Consider the following 13,541-nt stretch of genomic DNA (forward strand, 5'->3'; position numbering starts at 1 on the left):
GGCATCAGTTGATGGACGTTTGGGTGTTTCTGCTGTTTGGCTATTATGAATAATGCTGCTGTGAACATTCTTGAACAAATTTTTGTGTGAACATATGTTTTCATTTCTGTTGAGTATATACCTGGAAATGGAATTGATGAGTCATGTGGTAAGTCTGTATTTAACCTTCTAAGGAACTGCCAAACTTTTCCAAAGTGGCTACACCATTTTACATTCACACCAGCAATGTATGAGGTTTCCAATTTCTCTGTATCCTCATGAACACTTGTTACCATCTGCCTTTTTTATTATAGCCATCCTCCAAAACACGTTACCATCAAGTCAATTCCAGCTCATAGTGATCCTGTAGGACAGAGTAGAACTTCCCCATAGGGTTTCCAAGGCTTTAAATCTTTACGGAAGCAGACTGCCACATCTTTCTCCACTGGAGCAGCTGGTGAGTTCGACTCACCAGCCTTTCAGTTAGCAGCTGAGCGCTTAACCACTGTGCTACCAGGGCTTCTTATAGCCATCCTAGTGGATGTGAAAGGAACCCAATGGTTAAGTGTTCAGTTGGTAACCTAAAGGTTGGCAGTTTGAACCCGCCCAGTGGCTCTACAGGAGAAAGACCTGGCAGTCTGCTCCTGTAAAGATCACAGGCTAGAAAATTCTGTGGGGCAGTTCTACTCTGTCACTTGAGGCCAGTGTGAGTTGGAATGGACTTAATGACTCCTAAGAACTACAATGGGTAGTGAAGTATTATCTCATTGTGTTTTTTATTTGCATTTCCCTAATGAGCATCTTTTCCTGAGCTTATTGACCATTTTTATGTCTATTCAAATCTTTGCCCATTTTTTTTTATTGGGCTGTTTGTATTTTTATTGCCGAGTTGTAAGAGTTCTTTATATACTGTGGATACTTGATAGATGAGTAGAAATATTTTTTCATCCATTATGTCGGTTGTCTTTTCATTTTCTTGGTGTCTTTTGAAGCACAAAAATTCTTAATTTTGATGAAGTCCAGTGTGTCTATTTCTTCTTTTGTGGCTTTTGTGCTTTAGGTGACATATTTAAGAAACCAAGGTCACAAGGATTTATACTTATGTTTTTGTCTATGAGTTTTATAGTTTTAGATCTTATATTTAGGTCTTTGATCCATTTTGAGTTAATTTTTGCGGTTTAAAGTAAGAGTCTAATTTATTCTTTTGAATGTGAATATCCAGTTGTCCCAGCATGATTTGTTGAAAAGACTTTTTTTTTTTCCCTCATTGAATTGATTTTGGCACTGCTGTCAAAAATCATTTCACCATAAATGTATGGGTTTATTTGTCTACTCTTAATTCTATTCCATTGATCTATATGTCTGTCTTTTTACGCGTACCACAGAGTCTTGATTACTGTAGTTTTGTAGTAAGTTTTAAAATTTGGAAGTGTGAGTTCTCCATCTTTGTTCTTCTTTTTTGAGATTTGTTTGACTGTTTTGGGTCCCTTGTATTTCCATATGAATTTAAGGATCAGCTGTCAATTTCTGCAAAAAAAAAAAACCTGGGATTTTGGTAGGGATTGATCTATAGATTAATTTAGGAAGTATTACTATCTTAACAGTATTCTACTTTGAATATTAAGTCATTGAATCTTCCAATCCATATACATGGAATGTCTTTCCATTTAATTAGGTTGTCTTTAATTTATTTCAACATTTTTTAATTTTAATATACAACTGTTATACTTTTTAAAAATTTATTCCTAAGTAATTTATTCTTTTTATGCTATTTATGTGGACTTGTTTTCTTAATTTTATTTTTGAATTGCTGATTGCGAGTGTATAGAAATACAACTAATTTTTATGTATTGATATTGTATCTTGCTACCTTCCTGAACTCACTTATTAGCTATAATAGTTGTTTGTGTGTGTTGGGGGGGTTTCATTAGTATTTTCTGAATATAAGGTTATGTCATCCGCAAACAGAGATAGTTGTACTTCTTCCTTTGCAGTCTGGAAGTCTTATTTTTCTTGTGTAATTGTCCTGGCCACAACCTCCAGTATAATCTTGAGTAGAAGTAGGAAGAGTGGACATTGAATATGATGTTAGCTGTGGGTTTTTTTGTGGATGTCCTTTATCAAGTTGAGGACATTCTCTTCTGTGTCTAGTTTCTTGTTTGTTTTTGTTATGAAAGGGTTTTGCCTGATGTTTGTCATATGCTTTTTCTGAGTCTGTTGAGATAGTTTTTTCCTTTATTCTATTAATATGGTATATTACACTGATTGATTTTCATATTGATTGAACCAACCTTTCATTCCTGAGATAAATCCCACTTAGTGATGATATATAATCCTTTTTATTTCATGCTGGATTTGGTTTGCTAATATTTTGTTAATAATTTTGTGTGTGTATTTATAAGGAATATTGGTCTCTCATTTTCTTTTCTTGTGATGTCTTTGTCTGGTTTTAGTAACAGGGTAATACTGGCCTCACAGGATGAGATGGAAGTGTTTTCTATTTCTTGGAACAAGTTTCTGAAGGATTGATGTTAATTTTGTTTTAATGTTTGATAGAATTCTCCATTGAAGCTGTCTAGTCTGGTGCTTTTCTTTTTTTTTGGTATGGGAAATTTTTGATTACTAATTCAATTTTTTGACTTGTTATAGGTCTATTTAGATTTTCCATTTCTTCTCAGTCAGTTTTGGTAGTTTTGTGTTTCTCTATAAATTTATCCATATTATTTGGTTATCTAATTGGCTGGCATAAAATTGTTCATAGTATTTCTTTATAACCCTTTTTATTTCTTTAAGGCAGGTAGTAATGTCCATTCTTTCATTCTGGATTGTAATAATTTGAATCTTTTTTATTTTCTTGGTTAGTCTAGCTAAAGAATTATTAATTCTGTTGATCTGTTCAAAGAACTAGCTTTTGGTTTCATTATCTTTCTCTATTGTTTTTCTGTTCTCTGTTTCATTTTTTAAGTGTTTCTTATACATCAGTGGTTATCAAAGTATGGTTTGGGGGCCCTTGAGCATCCCTAAGACTCCTTCAAGGTGTCTTCGAAGTCAATAGTGTTTTCATAATAATATCAAGTATTGTTTACCTTCTGCACTCTGATTTTCTCACAAGTATAATCTGGAGTTTTCCAGAGACTATGATATATGAGCTCACAACAGATTGAATGCAGAAGCAGGTATGAGACTTTAGCTGTCTTTTATAAAGTCAGGCATTAAAGAGTTTGCAAAATGTAAATTAGTGCCATTCTATTTACTAAATTTTTTATTGTTTTGGAAAATATAGTTATTTTTATAAAAATATGGAATTTATATTAACATGTCTTGCTACTTTAAAATATTTTTACAATTCTCAGTTTTGATTTTTAATTTGTAAATATTGAAAGATATAATCCATATAAACAAAAGCTCTTTGGGGTCCTCAGTAATTTTTAATAGCATAAAGGGGCCTGTGACCAAAACTTTGTGAGACCTCTGTTACATATGACCGTATCTCATTTAATCTTAAAAACAACCCTGTGGGCTAGACATTCCTATTTGTAGCTAAACAAAATGTAAGAACTAATAATTCACTCAGAATTTTAGGGGTAGAAGCCAGGGTTTAAAACCAGGTTTTTAATACTCCAAATTTATGCCCTTTTTATTATACTAGTCTGCTTTTTGCGTTATTGTGAATTGTTAATTATTAGGATTTTTTTCTTTCTTTTTGTATACTCATACTGTGATATCTTAGAATTTAAAACAGCAAATTGGAAAGACTTTTAGACTATTTTCTTGGTGTTGTGTGGTGAAATGTAGGTATCGTGTAGTCTTTCTCACACCATAATGATTCTTTGGCGTTCTCTCAACAGAAAGATGTGTCATGGCAATGCTGAGGAAGAGGATCAGGGATGAGAAGACCAATGTTAGAAAATCTGCACTCCAGGTGTGAATTTTTTCTAGACTTTTTTTTGTGTGTGTGTGTTTTAGGTGAAAGAAGTTTACAGAGCGAATTAGTTTCTCATTCAGAAATTTATAGACAGATTGTTTAGTGACAATGGATGCAATTCCCACACTGTATCAGCACTCTCCCCGTTTCCACCCCAGGTTCTCCATGTCCATTAGTCCCGTTTTCCTGTCCCTTCCTGGCTTCTTGTCTTTGATTTGGGCAGGTGTTGCCCATTTGGTCTCATATACTTGATTGAACTAAGAAGCACGTTCCTGGCATGTGTTATTGTTTGTTTTGTAGGCTTGTGTAATCTTTGGCTGAAAGGTGGACTTCAGGAGTGGCTTCAGTTCTGAGTTAACGGGATGTCCAGGGGCTGTAGCCTCGGGGATTCCTACAGTCTCTGTCAGACCAGTAAGTCTGGTCTTTTTTTGTGAATTCGAATTTTGTTCTACCTTTTTTTCCCCTGCTCTGTCTGGGACCCCCTATTGTGATCCATGTCAGAGCAGTCGGTGGTGGTAGCTGGGCACCATCTAGTTCTTCTGGGCTCAGGCTGGTGAAGGCTGTATTTCATGTGGCCATTAGTGCTTTGGACAGTTATTTTCCTTTTGTCTTTGATTATCTGCATTCTCCTTTGCCCCAGATGGGATGGGACCAATAGATGGCTGCTTGCAATCTTTTTAGACCTCAGACACTACTCACCAAAGTAGGATGTGGAACATTTTCTTTATGAATTTTGTTACGCTCATTGAGCTAGATGTCCCCCGAGACCATGATCCTCAACCCTCAGCCCAGTAATTTGGTTCCTCAAGGTGTTTGGATGTGTCTAGGAAGCTACTATGACTTTGTCTTGGTCAGATTGTGCTGACTTTCCTATATTGTGTGTTGTCTTTCTCTTCATCAGAGTTAAAACTTGTCTGTTATTGAGTTAGTGTTTTCCCTCCTCACACCTTCCCTCCCTTATAACCATCGAAGATTGTTTTTGTTTTTTTCTATATGTAAAACATTTCCTGAGTTTTTATAATAGTGGTCTCATACAATATTTACCCTTTTGTGGTTGACTTATTTCACTCAGCACAGTGCCCTCCAGATTCATCCATGTTGTGAGATGTTTTGCGGATTCGTCATTGTTCTTTATCCATTGTGAGTATGTACCATAATTTGTTTATCTATTAATCTGTTGATGGGCATGTAGATTGTTTCCATCTCTTTGCTATTGTGAATAATGCTGCAATGAACATGGCTGTGCATATGCCTATTTGTGTGATGGCTTTTATTTCCCTAGGGTATATTCTTAGGCGTGGAATTGCTGGATCTTATGGTATTTCCATTTCTAGCTTTTTAAGGAAACACCATATTGTTTTCCATAGTGTTTGTACCATTTTATGTTCCTGCCAGCGGTGCATAAGAGTTCCAATCTCTCCGCAGCCTCTCCAGCATTTTTTATTTTCTGTGTTTTTGAATAGTGCCAGTAATGTCAGGATGAGATGGTATCTCATTGTAGTTTTGATTTGCATTTCTGTAATGGCTAATGATTACAGGCATTTCCTCATATGTTTACTAGCCTCCTGAATGTCTTCTTTGGTGAAGTGTCTGCTTATATCCATTGCCCATTTTTTATTTTTCTTATTTGTCTTTTTGGTGTTAAAGTGTTGAAGTATTTTATAGATTTTAGAGATTAGACCCTTGTCTGATGTATCATAGTCAAAATTTTTTTCCCAGTGTGTGCGTTCTCTTTTTATTCTGTTGGTGAAGTCTTTTGATGAGCATAAGTGTTTAATTTTTAAGAGATCCCAGTTCCCTAGTTTATCGTCTGGTGTTTGTGTGTTGTTAGTTACGATTTGTATTCTGTTTTTGCTATATATTAGGACCCCTAGCATTGTCCCTATTTTTTCTTCCATGATCTTTATAGTTTTTATATTTAGGTTTTTGATCTATTTTGAGTTAGTTTTTGTGTATGGTGTGAGATATGGGTCCTGTTTCATTTTTTTTTACAGATGCACTTCCAGTTTGGCCAGTACCCTTTGTTAAAGAGACTGTCTTTTCCCCATTTAATGGACTTGGGCCCTTTGTCAAAGATCAGCTGACCACGGTTGGATGGATTTACGACTGGGTTTTCTATTCTGTTCCATTGGGCTATGTGTCTGTCGTTGTACCAGAACCAGGCTGTTTTGACTACTGTGGCTGTATAGTAGGTTCTGAGATCAGGTAGTGTGAGGCTTTCCACTTTGTTCATCTTCTTGATAATGCTTTACTTATCTGGGGCCTCTTTCCTTTCCATATAAAGTTGGTGATTAGTTTTTCCATCTAGTTTAAGAATGCATTGGTATTTGGTTCAAGATTGCATTGTATCTTTAGATTGCTTTTGGTAGAATTGACATTTTCACAATGTTGAGTCTTCTTATCCGTGAGCTTGGTATGTTCTTCCATTTATGTAGGTAGGTCTCTTTTGGTTTCTTGCAGTAGCATTTTGTAGTTTTCTTTGTATAGGTCTTTTACGTACCTGGTCAGATTTATTCCTGAGTATTTTATTTTTTTAAGGGCTATTATAAATGGTGTTGCTTTCCTGATTTCCTTTTTATAGTTCTCTTCATTAGTGTCTAGGAATCCAACTGATTTTTGTATGTTTATCTTGTATCCTGCTACTCTGCTGAATCTTCCTGTTAGTTCCAGTAGTTTTCTTGTGGAGACCTTTGGGTTCTCTATGTATAATAAATCATATTATCCACAAATAGGGATAGTTTTACTTCCTCCTTACCAATTGGATGCCCTTTATTTCTTTTTCTTGCCTTATTGCTCAAGCTAGGACTTCCAGCACAATGTTAAATAGGAGTGATGATAAAGGGCATCCTTGTCTTTTTCCCGTTCTTGGAGGTAATGCTTTCAGCTTCTTTCCATTGAGAATAATGTTGGCTATTGGTTTTGTATAGATGCCCTTTATTAAGTAGAGGAATTTCCCTTCTATTCCTATTTTATTGAGTTTTTATCAGGAATGGGTTTTGGACTTTATTTTAAATACCTTTTCTGCATCGATTGAGATGATCATGTGATTCTTTTCTTTTGTTCCATTTATGTGGTGGATTACATTGATTGATTTTCTCATTTTGAACCATCCTTGTGTACCTGATATAAATCCCACTTGGTTGTGGTGTATTATTTTTTTGATATGATGCTGAAGTCTGTTGGCTAGAATTTTGTTGAGAATTTTTGCATCTATTTTCATGAGAGATAATGATCTGTTATTTCTTTTTTTGTGTGGTCTTTGACCAGCTTTGGTATCAGGGTTATGCTGGCTTCATAGAATGAATTCCAGAGTATTTCTTCCTTTTCTGTGCATGAAATAGTTTGAGTATTGCTGGTGTGAGCACTTCTCTGAATGTTTGGTAGAATTCCCAAGTAAAGTCATCCAGGCCAAGGCTTCTTTTTGTTGGGGTTTTTTTTTATTACCTCTTCAATCTCTTGTCTTGTTATGGGTCTGTTCAGATTTTGTACCTCAGTTTGTGTTAGTTTAGGTAGGTAGTGTGTTTCTAGAAATTTGTCCATTTCCTCCAGATTTTCAAATTTATTAGAGTACAATTTTTCATTATATTCTGTTATGATCTTTTTTATTTCAGTTGGGTCTGTTGTAATATACTCCATCTTGTTTCTTATTTGGGTTAGTTGGTTTCTCTCCTGTTTTTCTTTTGTTAGTTTGGCCAGTGGCTTGTCAGTTTTGTTCATCTTTTCAAAGAACCACATTTTCATTTTGTTGATTCTGTTGTTTTTCTGTTCTCTATTTCATTTATTTCTGCTCTGATCTAGATTATTTCCTTTCTTTTGGTGACCATGGGCTTCTTTTGCCATTCGCTTTCTGTTTGTTCAAGTTGTAAGGCTAAAGCTTTGTTATTGGCCCCTTCTTTTTTGATGTGTGTGGTGCACCTGGACTGGGCCGGGTTGCTTAGCTGCGGTGCAGTGGGGTGGAGCCAGTGGGGAGGGAGAGGGGAGGGGCCGGATCACTCAGCTACATTACTGCAGGGGTTGACTAGTGGGAAGAGAGAGGTAAGAGGTGAAGCAGACGGGGAGTGGACAGAGATAGATGGGGAGAAAATAAGGGCAGTTTGTACTTTGAGGCAGTTCGTACCACTACTTGCCAGAAGGGTGAGGGTTGGCGGAGCGTGCTCCTCTGATTACTGGATGAGAGTGTGTGAGCACTTCCTTGTGCTGCAGCCAGAGAACAGAACCTTACTTCACTCAGGTTTTGTCCACACAGTTCCTCTATCTCCTATTGGGAGCTCCATGAAGATGCCTTTCTGTCCTCCTCCTCATGTGGAGTTGGCCTTTATCTCAACATGGTAACACGGTACCCTGCCGGTTAGCAGGGATCCTCCACTCTGCATCTCTACTCGTTTGTTTTATCAGTTTCTTCTTCTCAGCAGCTTCTGATCTAATAATTTATCCTGTCTTTTAAAGTTCAGGGTTCCAGGATTGACTTCTGTATCTGTTCTACTTGGTTTTTTGGGTCTTTGGTTTAGAGGGACAGCTTGGTGACTCTGACTAGTCCACCATCTTGGCTCCACCTCTAGACTTTTTTTATGTGCTGCCTTTATAAGGAGTAAAACTGGAAAGTGTAAGAGATTGTTTTAAAAAACCCTAAGGTCATATACATTACTTAACTTGCTTTTCGTTTGACTGATGGTTAACCCTGATCCTTTGATACAGAAATTAAACAGACGAACTAAAGGATTATCTATGTTTAAGCTTTTTTACTGGGTTGCTGGCATTTTAAGAATCACAAATATTTATCCTTGTTTTTTTTAGAGTAGGGATTCTTAAGACTTAGAGACCGTGGATAAGTTTCAGTAGGGTTCATGAGACCCCTCAAATTGTTTGTAAATATTTGTTTACATAATGTATGTCAAATTTGCTACAGAAAGAGGCCTTAGCTTTCATCAGATTCTTAAGGGTGAGATGTTGCAGGAGGGATGAATGGATGACCCCAAAATGTTAAGAACCACAAACTTAAAGGAAGTATCCCTTTGGTCTGCAGTTTGTCTTTTTGTGTTTATACTATGGACAGTCATCACATATACATGCCTTCTAGGTGTTAGTGAGTATTTTGAAGCACTGTGAAATATCGGGTATGAGGGAAGACCTGTCAATTCTGCAGGACCAGTGTCGGGACCCCGCAGTGTCTGTCCGGAAGCAGGCCCTACAATCTCTTACTGACCTTCTTATGGTAAGAGGCAAGGTATTATGTATCTGGTGCATGGTATTTGACATTAAAAATAACTCAGCATGGTAATTACCTGTCGCTAAATACTATGCTATCCAGTGGAAACTCTACCAAGTCCACTGAGGAACTGTGCCTTGTAAGAGGAAGGAAGAGGCAACTTTTAATTGCACATTGTAGGCTGTTTCATATTAAATATAATTAGAAACTAATGCTAGAGAATGCTAATGGTTAGCCTTTTCTTAACTTCACCTCAAATCTCACATAGAAAAATCAGTTTTAAAATTAATTTGGTTAAGCCTGCGTTAGTTTTTGTCTATTAAGACATATATAGGTGATACTGCCAAAAGAGCAGCTCTACTAACACTATATGTAATTTAGTTCTATCAACTAATTAGCTGTTGAAGAATTTTAAAAATGTGTTTATTTATTTATTTTATGATAGAAGGCATTAAGCAATGCATTTTTTTTTTTTTTTATTCCTGTCAGCATCTGTTCTAATTGCTCCTTGGGATAAATATATTTATTGTTTGCTTTTATCTTGTATTACCAAAAAAGTGCTTATTTACTACTAACAATAGCATAACTTTAATGTATATGTTTAAATTTTCAGTCTGCACTGATTTATTATAACTAGTGATTCAGCTTTGTTTTTGCATTCATTTTGAGTGTTGTTGTTTTCACTTTATGCTTAATTTGCAATAGTACACATGATTATTTTTAGCGTGTCTCAAAACATTGGTTACAACTTCGTTGATTTGTATTTAGACTTAATACCATTAGACTTCATGACTTCATAATTTTAAAATCCTAAGGCCCAACCTCGATGTGTCCAGATTCAAAAAGCCTGGCTGACAGGGATCACCCCCGTTGTGATGGACTGTGAGAGCACTGTGCAAGAGAAGGCCCTGGAATGCCTTGACCAGCTCCTGTTGCAGAACATTAAGCATTACAGTAAATTTCATAGTGGAGATGACAGCCAGGTGCTAGCTTGGGCACTTCTTCCTCTCCTTACTACAGAAGGCCAGGAACTGAGGTATGTTAATTGTGTGACTTGTTTTCCTTACAGAAGGCCTTAAGTGTTTTTATTAATAAATTGATCTTGAAAAAAACCAGCTTTCTGAATTACTTGATATATATGAAGACTCAATTTTGGTCTTTTTTCTTGATCTTCTACTTCAAACTTCTTAGCATTTTTGTGGTGACTATTTTTGTGAAATGTCTGATCACTTTCTTTGGCTTTGTTCTGAATGCTCTCCAGATTTAAACTGATATCTTAATATGTAGTAGAAAACACTGATGGATATGGTACATTAATATTAGCTTTCCACAATGCTAGTTATTATAAAGATGACTTTCTAGTTCTTCCAGGTTAAAGTTTTCTTAACCATTTATTGAATTGGTTGGCTTAATAACACTGCAGCTTTTTTTTTTTTTCATTTGATAACATGTATTGAGTATGCACTGTGTACAGTCTATATCGTCGTTATGAACTAGGACCTGTAATGATATATTTTCATCTGTACTGCAGTAATCTTTCAGTTTGTTTGTGTTTGTGCTAGCTTGGATGCTTTTTCTTTTTCTTATTATACAAATACTTCCCTACTTGTTTGCGTATAGTTACAGAGGAATTATCATACAGTAGAAACAGTAATAGATTTAGCCTCCTTAAATGCTGTTCTGTGGCCTTGGCAAATCATATCTCTGGGCCTACTTTTCTCATTGGTAAGATGAGCCAGTTGGATTACGTGATCCCTTATGGTCCCTTTTTGGTGCTAAAACTCTGTGACTAAAAATGTATTTACTCATTAAATATTTTATGAGTAGCAACTATGTGGTTGATTCAAAGAAGTGTTTAAGAAAGAAAACTTAAACTTGATTTGAGAGGGTAAGACATTGCAGAGGAGTAAGTCACTTTCATTTAGAGTAATCAGGAAAATTCATAAAGGCGATGCGAGTTGAGTTGGCCTTTGAAGAATGGTGAGAGTATTGATAGAGGTGTAATAGAGAACATGATAGACAGGAAAATGACATGGTAGTGTGTTTCTGGGAATTTGTCCGTTTATGTCTTTGTTGTTATTAACTTTTGTATTAAAGTATAATGTGTATACCAAACCCGTTACCATCGAGTCAATTCCAACTCATAGCGACCCTATAGGACAGAATAGAACTGCCCCATAGGGTTTCCAGGGAGCAGCTGTGGATTCGAACTGCTGACCTTTTGGTTGGCAGCTGAGCTCTTAACCACTGTGCCACCAGGGCTCCATAATATGTATAGAAAGGGTTAACAAATCATAAGCTCAATAAATATCATAAAGAAAATATATCCATGTAACTACCACCCAGGTCAAGAAATAGAACATTACCAGGCCCCAGAAGTACCCTCACATCCCCTTCCAATCACCGTCTTTCCCTCCTGCTCAGAGGTAACCAATACTGTTAGTTTTCTCTCTTTGTAAACTTTATGTAAATAGAATTATATGGTATGTTTTCTTTTGTGTATCTGGCTCATTTCACTCAGTATAAAGTAACAGTCATTCAGGTTGTTGTATATTGCTCTTGCTCATTGATTTTAATTGCTCTGTGTGTGTGTTGTGTGTGTGTGTACATATTTATGTACGTGTGACATTTTTTACTAAGCCACAATTTGTTTACTCATTCTACTATTGATTGATAAAAGGGTTGTTTTCAGTTTTTCATTATTTGGTTTAATGCTGCTATGAATATTCGTATACATATATTTTTTTTAATTAATATTGTGTTTTTGGTAGAAGTTTGCACAGAATGTTAGATTACCATTTAAAAATTTCGACACAAATTGTTCAGTGACATTAGTTACATTTTTCAGAAGGTGTCAGCATTCTCTTTAATTGTGTTCTGGTTGTTCCATTTCTAGTACTTTAGTTTCCCAGCCCCCTTGTTGTCTCATCTCTGCTTTAGAGTAAATACTGACCTTTTGGTCTCATGCATACAGTTTTTTAGTAGAGCACTGTTCTTAGGGGTAATAGCCTTTATTTTGTGTGCCACTCTGCTATTTTGCTAAAAGGTGATCTCATGGTATAGTTCTGGTTGAAGGTTTAAAGAGTGTCTCAGGGTGATAGTCTCAGGGAGTCCTCTGCTCTCGACTGGCCCAGTTAATCTGGCCTTTTTTAAGAATCTCAGTTTGTTCTGCATTTTTCTCCAATTATATCCAGGACCATCTGTTGTAACTCTGGTCAGAATAGTCAGTAGTGGTAGCCAGGCACCATCTAGTTCTTCTGGTCTCAGCATAGATGAGGCTATGGCTCTTGTAGGCTACCGGCCTTGTAGACTTTGGTTACCTTCTTACTCTTTTGCTCCTGACAAGTAGAGACCAATAGTTGTGTCTTAGATGGCTGGTTACAAACATTTAAGACCCCAGACTCTACTCACCTCACTAGGATGCAGAACATGAACTTTGTCAACTATATTATACCAGTTGACTGAGTTGTCCTGTGAGACTGTGGTCCTAAGCCTTCAAACCCAGAAAACCAGTCTTGGAAGGTGTTTGGTTATGTCTGAGTAGTATCTGTAGTTGTGTCTTCAATGAATATATGTGCCTGCACACACGTACACACATATCTGTATTTACATGTATGTATAGATGCTTCTGTCTGTTCTCACATATGTATGTACCTGTACCTACCCATATACCTATATGGATATAGCCATCCATATGTGATCATGTACTCGTTTTTTGGTCTTTGTTGGAGTTGTTCTCGTATCTATGTTAAATTCTTTGGTATAGGCATGCTTTTCTCTTAAGTGCTTCTCATCGACACCATTTACTTTGGTCATGTTGTGCTCACTACACCCACATTTGGTGCCACTTTTCCCATCACCAGTAATAACAAGTATTTATGATCTAAAGCTTGCTTCCCTCCCCCTCTTTCTTTCCCTAGTAACTACCAATAAACATTGGTCTCTTTATATATATATTCTTGTTTTCTTATAAAAGAGAGATCATACAATATTTGTCCTTATGTGCTTGACTGATTTCACTTAACATTATGCCCTCCAGGTCCATTCATATTATATGTTTCACAGACTCATCATTATTTTTTATGGCTGTGTAGTATTCCATTGTATGTATGTACCACATTTTGTTTATCCGTTCGTCTGTTGAAGGGCACTTCAGTTGTTTCCCCTTTTTTAGTATTGCTGAATAAAGCCACACATGTCTGTTCGTGTCACTACTTTTAGGTCTCTAGGTTATATACCTAGGAGTGGGATTGCTGGATCTTAAGTAGTTCTATTTCTAGTTTTATGAAGCAGTGACATGCTGTTTTCCATAGCAGTTGTACCATTTTACAGTCCCACCAGGAGTGTAAAGAGTCTCCTCACATCCTCACCAACATTTGTTGTTACCTTTTTTGTTTTGTTTTTTAAAAAAAAAAAAAAAAAAAAAAAAAA

The 13,541-nt window shown here is 36.2% G+C and overlaps 1 protein-coding gene across 3 annotated transcripts in view; it reads left to right on the plus strand.

Moving 5' to 3' along the window:
* Positions 1–13,541, plus strand: part of NCAPD3 (non-SMC condensin II complex subunit D3) — a 146,225-nt gene that overhangs the window by 66,798 nt on the left and 65,886 nt on the right. For 2 of the 3 annotated variants that reach the window (XM_023734037.1, XM_023734039.1), the window contains exons 14-16: positions 3,828–3,901; positions 8,982–9,116; positions 9,926–10,146. In XM_023734037.1, the coding sequence (XP_023589805.1) occupies positions 3,828–3,901; positions 8,982–9,116; positions 9,926–10,146 (430 nt within the window). The remainder of the gene's footprint in view (positions 1–3,827; positions 3,902–8,981; positions 9,117–9,925; positions 10,147–13,541) is intronic. The other variant, XM_023734038.1, reaches the window with a different exon arrangement.

This window comes from Trichechus manatus, unplaced genomic scaffold, assembly GCF_000243295.1.
Source record: "Trichechus manatus latirostris isolate Lorelei unplaced genomic scaffold, TriManLat1.0 scaffold00064, whole genome shotgun sequence".
NCBI classification, from domain to species: Eukaryota; Metazoa; Chordata; class Mammalia; order Sirenia; family Trichechidae; genus Trichechus; species Trichechus manatus.